Genomic DNA, 21,531 nt, shown 5'->3' on the forward strand with positions numbered 1-21,531 from the left:
ACAAAATCAAAACAAAAAAACCCACAAAAGATCAGCAAAACAAAGAGCTGGTTATTTTAAAAAATAAATAAAATTACCAGGTTTTTTTTTGTGCTGTACATTGCTATTTAATGCTATAATTAGTAATCCAATGGTAGTTTTTTCACTTTATGTTGCTATATGGGCAAAATGTTGAAATCTTTACCTAATATATACTAAACTGATCTTCTGTATATAAAGAGAATTGAAAATGAATCTTTACATGAATGGAAGGGGAAAGGGAGTGGGAAAGGGGAGGGAGGGTTGCGGGCGGGAGGGAAGTTATGGGAGGGGGGAAGCCATTGTAACCCATAAGCTATACTTTGGAAATTTATATTCATTAAATAAAAGTTTAATAAATGAAAAAATAAATAAATAAAATTGACACACCATTGGCCCAACTACCCAAAAAAGGAGGGAGAAGACCCAAATTAATGAAATCAGAGATGAAACAGGAAATGTAGCAACAGACACCACAGAAATGAAGATTCAGAAATTACTACAAAGAGCTGTATGCCAACAAAATGGGAAAACTAGAGGAAATTAATGGATTCCTTGACCCATGCAACCTACCTAGATTGAACCAGGAAGTAAACCTAAACAGACTAATAACCAAGACAGAAATTGAATCAGTAGTATAAAGACCCTACCAACAAAGAAAAGCTCAGGACTGGATGGCTTCACTGCTGAATTCTATTAAAAATTTAATGAATAGCAGCTCCAGTTCTTCTCAACCTATTCAAAACAATTGAAAAGAAGGGAATACTCCCAAATTCTTTCTAAGAAGCCAGCATCACTTTAATTCCTAAAACTGAAAAAGATACAACAGAGAGAGCTACAGATCGATCTTTCTGATGAACACAGATAGACACAAAAAAACTAGCCAATTGAATCCAACAACATGTCAGAAAGATCATTCATCTGGATCAAGTAGGATTTATTCCTGGTATGCAGAGATGGTTCAACATTTGCAAATTAGTCAATGTGATACATCACATTAGCAAAATGAAGAATAAAAACCATATAATTATCTCAATAGACAGAGAGAAAGCATTTGACAAAATACAACACCCCTTCGTGGTGAAAACCTGAAGCAAATTGGGAATAGAAGGAACATTTTTGAATACAATGAATGCAATATATGACAAACCTATGGCCTGTATTCTATTGTATGGGGAAAATTTGGAAGCAATCTCACTGAGATCTGGAACCAGATGTGGGTGCCCACTCTCACCACTGCTTTTCAATATAGTCCTGGACGTTTTAGCCGGAGCCATTAGACAAGAAAAAGAAATCAAAAGGATACAAATTGGGAAGGAGGAAGTCAAACTATCCCTATTTGGTGATGACATGATCTTATACTTAGGGGATCCAAAAGACTCCACTAAGAGACTATTGGCACTCATAGAAGAGCTTGGAAATGTAGCACGATATAAAGTCAACACACAAAATTCAACAGCATTTTTTTAAAGAATTGTTTTATTTATTTGAAAACTAGAGTTACAGAGAGAGGTAGAGACATAAAGAGAGGTCTTCCATCCGTGGGTTCACTCTCCAGATGGCCACAACGGTCCGAGCTGTGCCAATCCGAAGCCAGGAGCCAGGAGCTTCTTTCAGGTTTCTCACTTAGGTACAGGGTCCCAAAGACTTGGGCCATCTTCTACTGCTTTCCCAAGCCATAGCAGAGAGCTGGATTGGAAGAGGAGCAGCCGGGTCTTGAACTGACGCCCATATGGGATTCCGGCGCTTCAGGCCAGGGTATTAACCCACTTTGCCACAATGCCAGTCCTAACAGCATTTTTTTTTTCTTAAAGATTTATTTTGTTAATTTGAAAGGCAGAGTTACAGAGAGAGGTAGAGCCAGAGAGAGAGAGAGAGGTTCTCCATCCACCGGTTCATTCCCCAAATGACTGCAATTGCCAGAGCTAAGCTGATCCGTATAGCCAAGAGCCAGGGAGTATCTTCTGGGTCTCCAAATGGGTGCTGGGACCCAAGGAATTGGCCATCTTCCACTAATTTCCCAGGCCAAAATGGAGCAGCCAAGACTTGAACCAGTGACCACATAGGATACTGGCTCTAAAGGCCAGGGCTTTAACCTGCTGCACCACAGCGCTGACCCTCAGCAGCCTTTTTAAATGCAGACAATGTCACAGATGAGAAAGAGCTTCTAAGATCAATCCCATTCACAATAGCCACCAAAAAATAAAATACTTTGGAATTAATCTAACCAAAGATGGCAAAGTTCCCTACAATGAGAATTACAAAACATTAAAGAAAGAAATAGAAGAAGACACAAAAATAATGGAAAATTCGTCTATGTTCATGAATTGAAAGAATCTATATCATCAAAATGTCTATACTACTGAAAGCAATTTGCAAATTCAATATGATACCCACCAAATTACCAAAGATATTCTTCTCAGATCTGGAAAAAATGATGCTGAAATTCATATGGAAACACAGAAGACTCCGAATAGCTAAAGCAATCTTATACAACAAAAACAAAGCCAGAGACACCACAATACCAGATTTTAAGACATACTACAGGGCAGTTATAATCAAAACAGCCTGTTACTGGTACAAAAACGGATAAATAGAACAATGGAACAGAATAGAAACACCCGAAATCAATTCAAATATCTGCAACCAACTAATCTGTGACAAAGGAGCTAAAACTAACCCCTAGAGCAAGGACAGTCTTCAACAAATGATATTGGGAAAACTGGATCACCACATGCAGAAGCATGAAGCAATACCTTTACCTGACACCTCACTCAAAATGGACTAAAGACCTAAGTCTACGACCTGACACCATGAAATTATTAGAGAACATTGGGGAAACCCTACAAGACATTGGCATAGATAGTAAGTTCCTGGAAAAGACCCCAGAGGCACAGGAAATCAATGCCAAAATAGACAATGGGATTACATCAAATTGAGAAGTTTCTGCACTGCAAAAGAAACACTCAGGAAAGTGAGGAGATAACCAACAGAATGGGAGAAAGAATTTTAAACTATATAATTAATAAAGGATTAATAACCAGAATATATAAAGAGATCAAGAAACTCAACAACAAACAAACAGTCTGATTAAAAAATGTGCAAGGGACTGAAACAGATATTTTTCAAAAGAGGAAATCCATATGGCCAACAGACACATGAAAAAATGCTCAGGATTGCTAGCTGTCAGGGAAATGCAGATCACTTTACCCCAGTTAGAATGGCTTTCATACAGAAATCAATAAACAACAAATGCTGACAAGCATGTGGGGAAAAAGATACCCCAACCACTGTTGGTGGGATAGAAAACTGGTAAAGCCACTACAGAAGACAGTGTGGAGATACCTCAGAGGTCTGAACATAGACCTACCATATGATCCAGCCTTCCCACTCCTGGGAATCTACCCAAGGGAAATGAAATCAGCATATGAAATAGATATCTATTCCTCCGTGTTTATTGCTGCTCAATTCACAATTGCAGAGACATGGAATCTACCTAAATGCCTGTCAACTGAAGACTAGATAAAAAAATTATGGGATATGTACACCGTGGAATACTACACAGCAGGAAAAAATGATGTCTGGGCATTTGCAACAACATGAACAAAACTGGAAAACATCATGCTTAGCAAAATAAGCCAATCTCAAAGGGATAAATTCTGTATGTTCCCCTGACATCTGATAACTAATATAGCACCTAAAAGGCAACATGTAGAAATGAAAGTTACACTATGAGAAACAATGATTTTCTGAATAGCCCTTCTCTTGACTATTGAGGAACAGTCTTTTATTCTACATTTCTTGTTATACTTTCCTTTCTTTTTCCCTGGGGTATTTTCCTTACCTTTTTCTCTTTCATATGAATCATTGAACAATCTACTTAACAGAGTTAATCATATATGTTATAAAGTTAATTGAAAATAGATCTTAATAAAGAATAAGAGTGAGAGTAGGAAAGGAAAGAGAAAGGGAGGTGGGAGAGTGGGTGGTAGGGTGGGCATGGTGGAAAGAATTGCCAAGACCCTAAAGCTATAATTTTGAAAAGCATTAAGGGCATAACTGCAAAGCAGTATAGTCCTACATACTCTTCTAAGGACTCACTCCTAAGGGTACAGGTAAACAAAATGCCACAGAACCCCAAAATTCCTTTAGCTGGCTGATTAAAAATAGCAGCTTATGTGTTCTAAAGACCAAATACATAGGATTAAGTACTAAAGCGATCATATAGATAGGATCAAGTGAACAAGTGATCATATAAATAGGAATAAGTATATGGAAACAATAATAGACAATTTAAAAAGAGAAGGCTCCAATAAGGAAGCAGTCCATATAGCAGACTCCTAGAAGGACAGTTGCTTTAGGTACCACTCCAACCTCTGAATCAGCCCTTAAGGCACTCAGGTCAGGCTGGAAAGCCCAGGAGAAGTATATCAGGCATGACAAGCCAAGACACTCTGGCAAAAGATGTCCTGCACAAAGGACTCCCATGGACAAGACCCCAGAGGAAAGAATGGTTCACCAAAGAAGGATGTACTTTTCTCTGAAGAGAGGAGAGTACTTCCACTTTGCTTATGGCTCTGTTGAGCTAGTGGATCCAAAAGGCTTCCATAGCTGAGACAGCTCATGTCAAGAGTTTTGTGCGATCACTGATGTCATACATAAGAGTGTTACTTGTTAAATAAACCACAAGAGTCACTGTGTACTAACTTCCCATGCAGGACCTATGTCCCCAAAGAGTTGTACCGTGAGACTTAATAGTAAAACTTGTTCTCAAGAGTTACTTCCTTTTAGTATATTAAAAGGAGGATATTACTATGCCTCATAAGTTATAGTTCTGTCCAAGAGCTCACAAAAGAAGTAACATCCTTGGGTTCTTCTTTAAAGGCAATTAAGTTTCAAAAAGGAAAGGGGGAGGAAGGCAGGGAAAAGAGGAAGGGGGGAAAAATGAAATTACCTTCGAGAAGCAATAACATAGCAGCCCTTGTATAGACAGTTGAGGAACACTTCTCTTAGTTTTTTTAATTATTATTCCATTTGTTTTTTTTTATTTTATTTCTCTTTAACTCATCATTTGATTGTCAATTAACTGACCACATTGGACCACAGTGGTGGAAATATGTGTGTTGTTTAATGATGGGAATTGGGATCTAATTTAATATTAAAGCTGATAGGACTTGCTACAAGATTAAATGTGGACAAGTGACAGGAAAGAAAAAGAATTAGTAATGTTCTCTAGTTTTTAACCTAAGCACCTGAGTGAATGAACAAAAAACATGAAATCATTAGATCAGACTACACCTATGGACTGAATATATATATATATATATATATATATATATATATATATAATTTCTGACAAATGTCTATAATTTATAAAACTGTAAAAATAGCTCAAAGACAATGGCAGTGCAGGATCAGATAACCCAGAAGGTTGTGATACTAACAATCATGGTTTTCCACTGAAGCATATATTTTCCCTATATACTTTATAGATATTTTCTTTAAAGGAATGTTTATTAATACTTTATGGAATCCAATTTGTGAAATTACTTTAGAAGCTGCTGCCTTTTTGTGTTTGCCAATCAGGGAAAATGGAATAGGGCAGATAAAAGATCATGTGTCTCACTAGCTGAACCGGAATTCCAGGTAATGTTTGTTTTTGAGAACCAGGGTAACTTCTATGGGCAAGAATTTTTTAACATTATATTGATTTTTTTCAGCAGTTGGTACTGATTCTAGAGTGGAAAAATCCCAAAAAACACATTTTATTTATTCTTAGAAACAATAGTTAATAAATAACTTGCCTTACAGCTGAGTTTTAAGTTTTAAGTCTGTCATCAATATTTCCTGTGTATTTTGAACCTGACTATACATTGAGAAATTGTTTCCTGTATTGAAAATGATGCCATCTCCTTTCTGGAAAATGCTGATGTCTATCAATAGTGAAATTTCATTAACACACACTTTCCTGTTACTGACAGCTGAAGGAGCAGACTAATTTGTATGATCTCTATCCACATGATTTCTGGAAAATCCCATTGAGATAAAAGAGCTGAGATCAGTGAGCTGGCCTTTTTTCCAATGTTATCTGATTTGTTTCACTGCGGAGATATATATATGTGCTGAGGACTGGCTATTTATTGTTATTATTTTCAGAAGTGACATAAGGAGCTCAGAAAAGACAATTGCTCTAGATATAGACAATGTTAAGCAGGGTTTTGTTTCCAGTTGTCTTTCTGGTGCAAATTCAGCATTTAGTGTTTAGATCTATTTGTGTGTGTGTGTGTGCATGCACGTGATTTTTCTCTTAGACAAGGAGTACAGTAGAATTCTTAAGCATATGTGCGCCTAACTTTCAGGAATACTTCTACAGCAGATAAAGCATAGCTTAGAGTGTAATAAATCTATAAGGTTTCATTATTGCGTCGTCTCATGGTAGCTTGGAAAGAAAGCTAACCATGAAAAATCCGTGATTTGTTTTTCACTAAAGATAGTGCCTTTTGCTGGGGCTTTATAGAGACATCGAGGATTGAACACCTGAAATGCTATCTACTCTTGTATTCTCTGATGAGCTGACAAGTGTACTTTACTTAGATGCTACACAGAAGTGGAAAAGTAACCTTTGTTTTCCTGATTGTGAAGTGGTTATTGACATGGGGAAAAAATTGTAATAATCTGCATAACCTTGAGAATATAATGTTGTTTTTAAGTTTTTTATCAATGAGAGAGCTGGAACAGTGATGGTCTCATTTCAAAGAAAGAATCTTTGAACTTGAAAGGTGCTGGGTGGGTTCACTAAGATCAAAAGCCCATTTCTCAAGCCCAAAATCACATTATCACTACCCTGCCACAGCTATAATGGTTAACGTCTACTTGGGAGGCTGGGGTTCACAGTCAGAATTTTTTTGTTTTATATTTATCTTCTTGAACAAAGCATCTCTATGCATCAAAATGAACTGTTTTTTTTAAAAAGAATTTTTCCATTTTGAAGTACCTTTACTAAGACTGGTATATGTTGTGCACCTTAGAATGACAATATAATCAATATAATCATGTTATTGCTAATCATGTGTTTCCTGGGGACATTATCATCATCATCCATGCTGACAAAGTGGTCACTATTGGGATGGAACCAGTTGCTCTGTCAATTGCTTTGGTGATTAATGCTTTAACCTTAATTTGACAATCATCAGACACTAACAAATCATTGAAGAGGGCTAGTCAAATGGCTCAGACTCCACATTTCCCCATCCATGAAGGAACCACAACACACAATCTCACCATGTGCCTTTGAAAGAAGAGCTGGATTAACTTGTTAAATCAAATATGTTGCTCACTTTGCATCTGGAAGCAAAATAGTGACTACCACAGTGCACAGAGATTGATTCCAGATGCAAGACAACATAGGAGAACACCTTTAAAATCTCAGGAAGATTTTCTAAATGAGACTAACAAACCAAACCATCAACAATACTGTTGATACATTGAATTATATTAAACAATTTAGATTTATGTACAATAGAAGGCCCACACTTAAAAGATCCATAATTAGTTTCTGGAAATACATGATCTAGTTTTACTAAAAAGTCTTTCATTATATAACTACAGATGTGAAGTCAAGTATTATAAGTCAGTTTTAGGTTGTGTTGCTGAAATGACAAGAAAGTAGAATCCAGAAGCAAACAAAAATCCACAGAAAAGCAGTAAAACCCCAAAAGGCAGGTAAACAGCACTAGATCAGAAGGTTTCCTGAAAGTATCTACTAAGTCTTGTCCATGAAGAGTAACAGTGTAAAGGGTGGTGAAACTACACCTTGGCGAATCCCACATAAAGATGAAATCTGCAGGACCACACTTCCAGCTATAGGATCATGCGAGGAAGGCCTTTTCCTGTGAAGAGCAACCCAATAGAAAATTGCCCATCTCATGGCCGGCGCCGTGGCTTAACAGGCTAATCCTCCGCCTTGCGGTACCGGCACACGGGGTTCTAGTCCCGGTTGGGGCGCCGGATTCTATCCCGGTTGCCTCTCTTCCAGGCCAGCTCTCTGCTATGGCCCGGGAAGGCAGTGGAGGAGGGCCCAAGTGCTTGGGCTCTGCACCCCATGGGAGACCAGGAGAAGCACCTTGCTCCTGGCTTCGGATCAGCACAATGCGCCGGCCGCAGCGGCCATTGGAGGGTGAACCAACGGCAAAAAGGAAGACCTTCCTCTCTGTCTCTCTCTCTCACTATTCATTTTGTCTGTCAAAAAACAAAAAATAAATAGAAAATTGCCCATCTCTATATATGGATCTGGGCTAGTAGGAAAAAACCTAGACAAAACTAATAATTCACAACCAGTAGTTAGTAGTAAAAGATTTTTGCCCATATACATACTGAGCAATCTGAAATATGCCAATTCAGCTGGCCTGCTAAAATTGTTATTTTAAATGTAGCAAACATTTATAAATGAATCAAAGGACTCATAAAATAATAACAAATACACAAGCCAAAACCTATGAAAGCAAGAGAAGCAAGCAGAATCCCAAAGCTGGATTCCTCCCAAGGGCATGTGTTGAACCCAATACCTATATTGGAGTTAAATTTTTAAAAAAGTATTTATTTTACTTGAAAGTCGGAAAGACAGAGAGCCTGGCCTGGGCCAGGCTGAAGTTAAGAGCATGGAACTCAGTCTAGATCTCCCATATGAATGGGAGGGATCCAACTACTTAAGCCCTCACCAGCTGCCTCCCAGGATGAAGATTTGCAGGATGTTAAAATCAGAAGGAGCTTAAACTCAGGCATTCTAATATGGGACCTGGTGCTTCTTAACTGCTTTGCCAAATGCTTGTCTGTGGAGCTGTAGTTTTAATTGGCTTATGGACCTTGGGGTAACCGGAGGCAAACATCATCACTCTAATATGAATACTTTAAAGACTGTTAACTCACAGTAGTGGAAGCACAAGTCAATTGTCTATACTCCTCATATCTACCTTCAATCCACCCACAGGTGACTGTTTGCCAAGTTATGCTGTTTTAGAGGATGAAAGACGGAACCTTTCCCAGATGTTTGTAACCACATGCATATCCTTTCATCCCAGCTCAAAGCCAGGACCTCAAAGAACAGCGCAGTTAGTGGGCAAACCAAAAAAGGAAACCCGTCTAGCTAGAGGCAACTTGGCTGTCTAGGACTGGGCTCTAACTGCAACAAGGAAACAGAGAAAGTATAAAAAAAGGAAGAATAATAAGAGAATTAAGGACTTTGAGGAAAAAGGAAGGACAGAAGGGAAGAAGATGAAGTGAAGATGAAAATGAGGGAAAAGAGAGAGAGGGAGGAAAGAAATAAAACAGCATATGACTGCATGTTCTCCAGCATGCAGGTTTGAAACTATCATTCACATTATTAATAGGAGGAAGCAAGTCAAAAGCTTAGTATAAATGTACCTTATACATGTAGAACCACAAAGGGTCTGTACCCAAAGCACATACAGACACAAAAAAGCGTTCCATCTACAACAAAACTTCTGGAAGAAATAATGGATGGCCAAATCCAAGTATGTCACAAAAGTGGAATAATAAAAGGCCAATAAACATATAAGATGATCAAAAATAATGAATACTCAGAGAAGTATAATGTAAAATCACAATAAAATAGTCTTTATAACTTGTGAGAGGCCCTCTCTCCAATGCCCACTGTACTCTAGCTTCTCACTCTTCTGCAGAATTTGTAAAACTTTGCTTTTTCTACTGCCTAGGATGGTGAAAAAAAAATCAAGATCCCACCAAACACTGTGAGTCATTAAAAATAACAAAAGTTTCTTAAAAGCATAAAAAGAGGAAATAAGACATTTCCATGCAATAGTTTCAGTTGCATCTTAAGGCAAATGACAGTGAACCTCTAGCTGAGGATACAGGGTTCTCATTGCTTCTTTTTATGTCACACTTGAGTTTTTCTTGGGATAAAGAAGAGATTTCCTCAAATTGACCATGTGGTTTGGAAACATGGTTGTGGAGACATGGGTCATATATATTGCAGAGGATTTTATTGGATATGTTGGGAGGGAGGACTGGAGGCAAATTAAGATTTTATAAAGTCCAGTGTTAAAAAAAACACCAAAAACTAACCAACCATCTAAAAACCCAAATTAAACAAAAAACAAAGTAAAACAAACATACAAACACACAAACAAGGCAAGCAGTGGGGGTTTGGCAAAGTAGTGAAGACACTTACATCACATATTGCATGTCTGGGTTAATATCCTAGCTCCACATTTGAGTCCAACTTTCTTTTTTTAAAAAAAATTTTGACAGGTAGAGTTATAGACAGTGAGAGAGAGAGAGAGATAGAGAGAGAAAGGTCTTCCTTCCGTTGGTTTGCTCCCCAAATGGTCGCAATGGTTGGCACTGCGCCGGCCTGGAGCCAGGAGCCAGGTGCTTCTTCCTGGTCTCCCATGTGGGTGCAGGGGCCCAAGGACTTGGGCCATCCTCTACTGATTTCCCAGGCCATAGCAGAGAGCTGGATTGGAAGAGGAGCAGCCGGGACTAGAACTGGTGCCCATATAGGGTGCCAACATTGCAGGTGGAGGATTAACCTACTGCACTGTGGCGCTGGCCCCTTGATTTTTAATTTTTAAAAGACCCTCCATTTGATTTTCCATAATGCCTGTGCTAATTTGCCTTTCTATCAATAATCTGTAAGGGTTGAATTTCCTCTACCTCTTTGACAACACTTGTTATTTTTTTTTCTTTTGAACAATATTCATTGTATTTTGAGCAAGGTGATATCATTGTGATTTTGATTCACATTTGACTGATGATTAATAATGTCCACCAGTTTTTTTATTAAACTTTTATTTAATGAATATAAATTTCCAAAGTACAGCTTATGGATTACAATGGCTTCCCCCCTCCCATAACTTCCCTCCCACCCGCAACCCTCCCCTTTCCTGCCCCCTCTCCCCTTCCATTCACATCAAGATTCATTTTCAATTCTCTTTATATACAGAAGATCATTTTAATATACATGTTGGCCACTTTTGTATCTTATTTTGAGAAATGTCTATTCGGTTCATTTTTACATTTTAAAGTTGGATTTTTTAACTATTAAAATGTTTTAGTTATTCATATACTCTGGATATTAACTCTTTCCCAGTTCATTTGTTTGCAAATTATTTCTCAAATTCTGTTGTCTCTTTGCTTTGTTGATTGTTTCTTTTGCTGTATGGATGTTTTTTAGTTTCCAATCTCAAACTATATACAAAAATCAACTCAATGAATTAAATAATTAAACATAATGGAGTGGGCATTGTAGCATCACAGATTAAGCTGCCACTTATAGTGTCTGCCACTTGCAATGCCCATATTAGAGTGCCAATTTTAGTCCCTGCTGCTCAGCTTCTGATCCAGCTTCTGGCTAATGCAGCCCTAGAGGCAGCAGATGATGGCTCAAATGATTGTGCCTCTGTTACCATGTGAGAGGCATGGATACATTTCTAAGCTTCTTAATTTGGTCTTGATTAGTATCACAACCTGTTTCCTTCCTTTGAGTGACCTCAGTGTGGGGATTTTGCATGGTATTTGCTGAGTCCTATGTATGCTCTGTGCCCACAGGTCAAACTAAATCACAGCTTCTATATAACGTACTAGTTTTCTTTTTTCCCTAAGGCTGTTTTCTTTCTCCAAAACAGCCTTAGAGGCCTCTTACCCATTGTAAAATACTATGATTCTGTACCCGGTTTTTTCTCCCCTGTGGTGCTGTGTAAAGCATGAGCTTTGTAAAGCAGTTGTCAGAGATATGAATATGTGAATATATATCATTGTAGGAAGGCTCTTCTCTTAAGTGTGTAGAGAAAAAATTGAACTAAATTCAAATCTAGAAAATAGCTGTTCAGAAGGATCAATTTATTTGGAAAAGAATAGCAATGGCCATCTGGAAGCCCAAGAATCTCTTGGTGCAATTTCTGGCATGTTGGGGGTTTGTACTTATATAATTGGCATTAAGCAAAAGTCTTTTTGGAAAACTTTTCTGGCAGAGTGCATTGAGAGATGAGAGTGAGCAATGTTTATTAAATACCTACTATGTGCTTTATGTTCCTTTGTGGACATGTCCTTCAATTCTCCCAATCACTCCTCAGGGTAGGTATACATCTTTCTTCTGGTATTGCTTGAGTATCAAAGGAGACTGTGAAACAAGCATTCAAATACAGAGGGTGTATGTGGAATATGAAGGGAGCAAAAATTAGGAGTAGGGAAGTCAGACTGGAAGGGAAAACAGCCAACACACAGTGGGTTATCAACCAGCTCTCACTGTGGGCAGCTGAAGCCTGAGACATAGAACATGATCCTAGCAGTAATCCCGCCAGGGGAGAGAGGAGATTGATAATTATGCACCATCTCTCTTGCATCCTTGATTGAGAGCTGCAACACAGGGCATTGAGTCCATACCTGTTAGCATGCTGGGTAGATGGAAAAGCAGACCTCGAGTTCAAGAGAAAGCTCTGGTACTGGGATGCAATTAGCAAGAAATTTTAAGTAGAGGTTCTTAGACTGAAATTCAGGTTTGGCTGATGTGAAAGCCACTGATCTCTCAGTCATGGTTTACTAATCTGAATCATATTCCATGATTGAATGAAATTCTTCATTGAGACCATAAGGTCTCTACCTGCTCCAGAGCAAAGTAAGATTAAGAATTAACTTTGGGGCTGGCACTGTGGCTCACTAGGTTAATCCTCCACCTGTGGTGCCTGCATCCCATATGGGTGCCGATTCTAGTCCCAGTTGCTCCTCTTCCAGTCCTGCTCTCTGCTGTGGCCTGGGATAGCAGTAGAAGATGGCCCAAGTCCTTAGGCCCCTGCACCCACATGGGAGACCAGGAAGAAACACCTGGTTCCTAGCTTTGGATAGGCATAGCTCCAGCCATTGCGGCCACTTAGGGAGTGAACCAACAGAAGGAAGACCTTTCTCTCTGTCTCTCTCACTGTCTGTAACTCTACCTGTCAAATAAATAAATAAAAATCGTTTTTTTTTTTAAAAGAATTAGCTTTAAACATGGTCTTTATTTTAACGACAAATGTTTATAATCAGTTAAATTTCATGTTCAATAGAAGTCTTGTCTTTACTGGATAATTTATTTGCTTTACAAGCACTTTTCATGTCAAAAGTACATGACCCAAAGAGGAATGAGTGAGGGGGGCCCATTCTGGATCAAGCAAAGAGCAAAGGTACAACTATGAGCAGGAAGGTAACCAGAAGTAGTTTCTTCTAAGTGCTCATCTAAGTTCTAAATGTTTTCCTTTAAAAAATTATTTGGGAGGCTGAGAGAAAAAGAGAGAGAGAGAGAACTAATATTTGCTGTTTCACTCCCCCAAAGCTTCAATTATTGGTGCTGGGCCAGGCTAAAGCCAGGAGCTGGGAACTCAATCCAGGTTTTCTGCTTGAGTGGCAGGGACACAATTGTTAGAGCCATCATCCCTGCCTCCCAGGGTCTGCATTATCAGCAAGCTGGATTCAGGAGCCAGTACATGGACTTAAACCCAGGAACTCTAATGTGGAAAAGAACATACCAATTTGTAGGCTAAATGCCCACCCTCTAAGTCCTTAATTTTGAACTCATCACTCTGCCTTTTTAACATGACACCAATCATCACCCCTTGCTGCCTCTCTAGCTCCAACTTCTTATGGCTCAAATGTCCTTTGGCAGATGACCTTAGATGAAATTTCAAGGTCTACAGCATTGTTAGCTCACATGATGCAAACAACAGAGAACCATATCTGAACTTTGACAAAAGTCTATTAATAATTTACAAGTAACGGAATAGTCAGGCTGTAGAGGCAATACACAGGAAAAACCCTAGTATCTGTTGTGGTAACCTGTGAAAATGTCCACCCGACTAGTTTGTATCAATGACTATGAACAACAAGCTAAACTGGTACTTCAAAAGTCTGTCTATGACTATTATAGATCTGGGGCAAATGACCAGGAAACTTTGGCTGATAATGTGGCAGCATTTTCTAGGTAAGAATTTCTTTTTTCAAGATGTGTCTTATATGTACATAATACTGACATTGCACCGAAGTAAGATCTAACTCTCGATTAAGAGTATGGAACTCTTTGCTTAGATTTGTGTTTTTTATAGAAATGGAAAAGTTCATAAGGCTGTGAGAAATATTGGGATCTTAATAACTTAAGCATATTTCAAGCCTGGAAATCTTGAACAATGGACTGCAAAAGACTACTCTTCATTTCCTCTTTCAGGACAATTTAGCTCCATATAACAGTAGTGATAATTGCAGACAGCGCCATTCTCTTTTTCTCTGTGACAGTGAGTGCTTATCTTTTTGCTGTGGTGAGGAGTTAGCACTAAATGCAAGGTAGCCATTTTATCTGCTTGAATCACTTTGGATTGTTGCTTCAGATGTGCCATCCTGATGGCTTTCTACATTATCATTCATTTTGATTACTGGTGTCTGGGCTTTCATTTTAGTTTCACTGTGTCTGAGTGGCATTTGTCTTTGAGCTCTGCTGTTTCATCTCTCCTGCAAAGGGTTTCATCTTTCTTCCTAAACTAGTTTTCACTTGCTTTTCATATTTCAAAGCACAAGATGGTGGGTGTCACACTTTATGTTTACAATTTGTAATAAAATAACTTTAAATGGTTATTTTTTCACCAGTCATTGCAAAACCAGTTTATTATCTGCAGTAGGGGAGGAGGGCTTTCAATGCACTGTATTCTTTCAGGCTCATCTTTCTTACATATGACCCCTAGGGAAGCAACAAATATTTTAGGACTTAAAGGTGATCAACTAAAGGTGATAAAAGACTGAAAATGTCCGGTGAGGGAGAATCTATCTTGCTTCCTGATTTCTTCTTTAGAGCAAAATGACTTTTCTTCATGTAAATTAGGAGAAATGAAATCTTTCTTTTTTAAAAACAAGATTTATTTATTTAGTTGAAAGAGATACACAGAGAGGGAGAAACACATACACACACACACCTACAGAGAGAGAGAGAGAGAGAATCTTTCTTCCCCTAGTTCTCTCCCTAAATGGCTGTAATGACTAGGGTTGGGCCAAGCTGAAGAGTCACGAACTTCATTTGGTTATTCCATATGAGTAGCAGGGTTCCCAAGTATTCATGCATTCTTCCATTGCCTTCTCAGGCCATTAGCAAGTAGCTGCTTTGGAAGTGGAGCAGCTGGGACATGGATCAGTACCCATATGCTGGCATCTTGGCTTAACCCATGGCACCACAATGCTGGCTCCAGAGAAATGATATCTTTCCAAAAAAGGTGATCCTTGGCAGGGAGCACTGATTGTCTCTCATGTACATGAAGGTGACTCAGGATGGTGAAGGGCAGAGCTACCCTTCAGCACCTCTACTTTGTCTCAGGTTTTCCTAGGAACTCAAATAGACTCAGCAAATGCTGGGGATGTCATGGGAGTGAAAGCTGGCAAAGTGTAGGGGGGCTTAAAATTCTGCCTGATCTTTCCCAATCATTACTTCAAATTTTGGGCCTCTTTAAAATTTTCTGCTCCTAGAAGATGTCTCCTGTTGAACACATGTAAAATATGTTCACCAGCTAATGTAGTTTGGGAGTGTTCTGGAAAAAAAAACAAAAACAAAAAAAAAAAACCTCGATCAACATAGATTATTATAAACAAGAACATTTCAGGTCCTTGACAGTTGTATGTGGCTGGGGTGTCAGCATTGCTCTATGGACTCCTATTCTATTTTTATTCAGCCTTCCTCACCATTTTAACTCCTTTTGCCCACGCTGGCTAACTAATGCTTATAGAGATCTTCATGGACTTGACTCTGCACTAACATGCTAGGGACAGAGCAGTGGGCCAGACAAGAAAGTTCTTGTCCACAGGAACTTTCATTCCAATGCATATGCATTGACTTTTGGCCTCCATAAAACTGGTGGGAATTTATGCCAAATGTACCCCCAAAAAATTGGTCCAGAGGAAGTTTCAGAGAAGGAACAGAGAGGGTGCAGCAAAGCGGATAGACTACCTCCACAGCCCTAGAAATTCTACTACCATCGTGTGACAGTTGGGAACTGGGAAAGTACCTCATGGCTAATGTGAATTACATGGTTATCAAGTGCGTATTTCCATCCTAGGTGTGTACTCAGTTATTTAGCAACAGGACATAGATATATTGCCTTCTCTTTTTATAAGGTCTAAAGATTAAATTGTGCATCCTACCGATTCCTTTATAATAGAATTAGTTTCCTACCTTGAGGAGAATAGAGAAATGAAAGAACAAGTTGGGCTTAGAATAGAGAAATGAGGGAGCAAGTCCTAGATCGCTTGCTGACAATAGCAATATTATATGAATACTTAGCAAATAGTTTCAACCATTGGATAACAACTTAAGAAAACATTTACCAGAAGGTCCAATGCCTTCTATAAATTTTAAGAATCATGTATTTGGAAACACTTCTTAAATATCTAACATGGTGTAGTTTGTTTAACCAGTAAACTTAAGCACAACCATATAAAATGTTTTTAGTTTCTTTCTACCAACAAGTATAAAACATATGATGCAGAGATTCAGGTCACATGAATTAAAATGTATCTTTGATTAATTTTAGCAGCTTAAATATATGGACAATCTTATCTATAAGTCAATTAAAATAAAACTCTTAATAAAATTTTCCCATGTGGACATACAATATGTACACACATATAACATAACATAATAGACCAATATAGCAATTCTAATAATATCTTTTAAAGTCTTTAACTCTTTTTGTAGATTGCCAATTGATTTGAATTGCTTTTTGTTTTTAGTAACCTCAGTTAACCATACTTTCTCTCAGTTGGTATTGTTAATACATTATTGGCTTCATCTGTTTACAGAGCCATCCCAAAGTACTGAATACAATAGAAGTGGCTGGAAAAAGTCCATAGGAACCTATAGGAGGACAGCTAAACACAGAACCAACAACACTTTAGTTTTAGGAGCAGCAAATCATATATAACTGTGGATGACAAAAGACTTTAAGTCGCCATGTTTAAAATTATAAACTCATCAACCAACAAGAGGCACTTGCTTACTTCACAGTATTTTTGAAAGCACCTGTAGGATTTTACAAGTATTTAACCCTTTAGGCCTCTGGGGCTTTCTCATTAAGATATTTATCATGTCTAGTAACACAAGATCATTAGACTTTTTAATTCTCAAACATTTGTATTAATAGCATTTTCCATTATAGAAACTTAAAGTTTGGTACCACGTCACATCTTGACAGTACTTCTAATATAATCCAAATAGCCTGATTAGTTGGTGTCTCTATAAGATGAGAGACATAGGTCCTTCGATTTTTTCAGTTGGGCCCAAACTGGGAAAACCAAAGTCCAGGATTTACTGGAAATTTTAGAGTCCAGATTGTTTGAAACTTTGATTTTTTGAATGCTTGTCAAGAATGCCAGTAAGGCTCAAAATCCAAAATATCTGGTTGAAATAAGATTCCTTAAAATCATGACATAACATAGACCAAATTTGATCATTGTTTCAAGGTGATTATTCAAATCTTTGAAAATAAGCACGTATTTAAATAACCCATAGCTCTTAATAAAAATTCAGCTGTTTTTGAACAATTAGAATTTAACAGACATCAAGAGAACGTAATAGATTACTTTAACACATTGCTTTAACAGAGCATCAGAGTTTAATTCTATGTCAAAGAGAAATTGAGCTTCCTGTGATCTTTTGCTGTGAGGTTTCCTTCCTTTACCTTCTTTCATATTGGTGACCATGTTTCTGTGTGTAACACATCTTTAAGCATCTTTTGCAGGGCAGGGTGAGTGGCAACAAATTCTTTCAGTTTCTGTTTGCTATGAAAAGTCTTAATTTCACCTTCATTCACAAATGAGAGCTTTGCAGGATATAATATTCTGGGCTGGCAGTTTTTCTCTCTTAGTACCTGGGCTATGTCTCGCCATTCCCTTCTAGCTTGTAGGGTTTCTGATGAGAAGTCTGCTGTGAGTCTAATTGGAGATCCTCTGAGAGTAATCTGACGTTTCTCTCTTGCACATTTTAGGATCTTTTCTTTATGTTTCACTGTGGTGAGTTTGATTACAACATGTTGTGGTGAGGATCTCTTTTGGTCATGTTTATTAGGGGTTCTATAAGCTTCCTGTACTAAGATGCCTCTGTCCTCCAAACCTGGGAAATTTTCTGCTAGTATCTCACTGAAAATGTCTTCTAATCCTTTCTCCCTCTCCATGCCTTCAGGAACTCCTAGAACCCGAATGTTGGTTTTTTTAATAGTATCCTGTAGATTCCCGACAATATTTTTTAGATTTCTGATTTCTTCTTCTTTTCTTTGGTTTGCCTGTTTCCTTTCCTGTTCTCTGTCTTCTAAGTCTGATATTCTCTCTTCTGCTTCGCCCATTCTGTTTTTAAGGCTCTCTAATGTGTTTGTCATTTGATCTATTAAATTCTTCATTTCATTATGATTTCTCATCACTATCACAGTTTCTTGTTCTACTAGTTGTTTTATTTCATTTTGATTCCTCCTTAATATTTCATTTTCATGAGAGAGATTTTCTATCTTGTCCATTAAGGATTTCTGTAGTTCAAGAATTTGTTTTTGAGAACTTCTTAATGTTCTTATCAATTTTTTGAGATCCACTTCTTGCATTTCTTCTATCTCATCATCTTCATAATCTTGAATTGGGGTGTCTTTTTCATTTGGGGGCATCATAGTGTCTTCCTTGTTCTTGTTACTTCGGTTTTTGCGTTTGTTGTTTGGCATGTTGGAGATATTTGGTTTCTTCACCATGGTGTTTTTTCTTGTTACACTATGGCTCTATATTAAGTGCACTGTCTGCTTTCGGTGGAGCCTTAGAGGCTTGAGATGAGTGTGGCCTGAGAGCTGTGTTTGGTTCCTCAGGGTTGAGCGTGTGTCAAAGGTGACACTCCCAGGTTAGGCGTGGTAAATCTCTCCCTTCCTTCCTTCCTCCCTCCCTCCCTTCCTTCCTCCTTCCTTCCTTCCTTCCTTCCTCCCTTCCTTCCCGCACAGCTGAACGTAATTGGAAGTAGTTAGCAGATGAATGATATACCCACAGGAGCCAGAGATCAGAAGCTCTTTCCCAAGGACCACACAGGGAATCTCTGCTGCCCTCACTGTGGGCTCCAGTTCTCCTGCAGTCTCCCAGTGGGTTGCCAAGTTAGATCCTAATCTCCTGTTATTTCACCCTCCAAGAGTCAGGTTTTTCTGCTAGGCTCAGGGCCAGTGCAGACCTGAGGTCGCCCTGCTTATGATGTATGTCCAAAATGGTGCCTGCTCTTTGTCTTGCTAGCCTTTGAGGGGTGAGAGGAGAGAGAGAAACTCGTGTCCGTATTGGTTACTTTTTTTTTTTTTTTGCTCTCTCTCTTCTAGTTAGCCTGGTGAATTTTTCCCCACGGAGTTTCAAGCCTCGTTCCCTCTAGTCTCCTCTTTCTGCTTTCCCGCTGGTGTCTTGGGCTATTGAGGTTTGGCTCACCTCGTGTTCCAGCGCTGGTGTGTTGATTCTGCCGCTGATGTCCCGAACTTGGGCTCCCACACTCTCCACGCAGGTCCACTGTGAATCACTAGTTCCAGAAGAGTTTCCTCTGCTGTTTCTTCTGCTACTCTTCCTTGACCCTGCAGTATCTCCACTTTTATTCAACTGTGTCTTCCTGGACTATCAGTGTGCTCCCTTCCTATTCCGCCATCTTGCTGCTCTCGATTTTCTTTTTAACAAATGGGTAAAACTGTTATCACTTTCTCACTTTAAGAAGGAAGATAACTGGGAGGTCACTGTGGCATAGCAGGTTAATGCCCTGGCCTGAAGTGCCGGTTCTGGTCCTGGCTGCTCCTCTTCCAATCCAGCTCTCTGCTATGGCCTGGGAAAGTAGTAGAGGATGGCCCAAGTCCTTGGGCCCCTGCACCCGCATGGGAGACCTGGAAGAAGCTCCTGGCTCCTGCCTTCGGATTGGCCCAGCTCCAGCTGTTGTGGCGATCTGGGGTGTAAACCAGTGGATGAAAGACCTCTCTCTCTTTCTCTACCTCTCTCTGTAACTCTGTCTTTCAAATAAATAAAATGAATCTTAAAAAAAAAGAAGGAAGATAACCTTGCTAGTGGCATTTTCAGTATTCTTCCCTTAAGCATAAATGTCATAAAATCCATATCCATGACAGTTGAATAATGTATTTTCCATACTCTATGTTTTAACTACTTAGAGCACCAAATTAGGAGTGGATAAAAGGGAATGCAATATGATGTGAAGTTATTTGAAAAAGTTAGGGGAAAATGAAAGAACATTTTGATGCAAAAATTTTTTGAAACCTGTATTTTTCATAGCATGAGTTTGAAGGCTATCGGACTGACAAAGCCTTGATTCACTGTGCTCAGTTGGTGTGATTCAGTAAAAGTGGGTGATACCTGAATGTCAAATAGTAGCCAACTCTGAGGGACGGTGTGAATTACCTGATTTTTGATAAATTAAAATGGAATCTGTCATTGGATGTGGAGTGTGAACCAAAAGTCTTGTTAAAGGATTTCACCTTCATCTACTTCCTTTATTTTCCATCTTTTGATAAAGATTTACTATACCATTGGGCCAACTGTTTCATCAATCTTCATATCTTTTTTTCCAAAATGTAGGCCTCATTGGAACACAGTCCAAGATTACAGAAAGGTATTATTTTATGTATGATTGTGGGAAAGTCATTTAACTTGAGGACAGGATAGGGAGGGGCCTGGACAACTATTGGGACTGACAGTTATTGTGTAGTAATTGCTATTTGGAAAGTGTCAAAATGTGTAAGATTCTTCAAAGAACTACATTTATCATTCCATTGATATGTATTTTTTAATCTAAGTTTTGTGCATTGATTGACCAGAACAGAAAATAGTACTTAAGGAAGCAGGAGCACACAGTTATAAAGGTGACTGCGCCACCAAGTGGACATTCATAGAGATACTCTCAAGACAGAAGGATAGAGCCTGGCTTTAGAAATGGGAATTTGACATTTAGAAATGTCCCTTTTGCCTCATACCCACACACACGCATGCACACACACAGCTGATGCCCTGTAGTTTTCTGTGTTCTCATCATAAAAGCCTTCATTGTTCCTCTAGTTCTAAGTAAGTATTATGTCTTGCAAGGCTGGCGTGCCAATGGCTGCTATTAAAAACTTTTTCTCTCATTCTAATAACACACTTAGAGATGATTGGTAATAAAAACTCTCCTCAAGGATTCTGCCTCTCCTCCTTTCAAACGGAGATCAAAGAATCATGCTGTGAGGGTCAGGCTAGAAGAAAAGAGTTCCAGCAGCAAAGCATGTGGTGTGACATAAAATAATGACAATTATGATGTTCAAAGGAATAACATAGAAATCACACAATAAAACTTCTTTATGATTCTTTTCAGACTCTGAATGTTTCTACTTTATTATGTGAGGAAGGGTTAGATTACAGACCCTTCGCTTTTCCACAAAGCAACATGAAGGCAAAATTTCTTCTCCACTGCAAGAAGTATGCTTCGATTAAGGACTTTTA

At 38.6% G+C, this 21,531-nt stretch overlaps 1 protein-coding gene across 2 annotated transcripts in view; it reads left to right on the plus strand.

The window, feature by feature from the left end:
• The first annotated feature begins 13,822 nt into the window (after nucleotides 1-13,822).
• The window catches only part of HAO1 (hydroxyacid oxidase 1), a 67,939-nt gene continuing 60,230 nt past the window's right edge, over nucleotides 13,823-21,531 (plus strand). The window contains exon 1 of one of the 2 annotated variants that reach the window (XM_062203881.1): nucleotides 13,823-14,008. In XM_062203881.1, the coding sequence (XP_062059865.1) occupies nucleotides 13,872-14,008 (137 nt within the window). In that variant the 5' untranslated portion in view covers nucleotides 13,823-13,871. The remainder of the gene's footprint in view (nucleotides 14,009-21,531) is intronic. The other variant, XM_062203880.1, reaches the window with a different exon arrangement.

This window comes from Lepus europaeus, chromosome 10, assembly GCF_033115175.1.
Source record: "Lepus europaeus isolate LE1 chromosome 10, mLepTim1.pri, whole genome shotgun sequence".
NCBI lineage: Eukaryota > Metazoa > Chordata > Mammalia > Lagomorpha > Leporidae > Lepus > Lepus europaeus.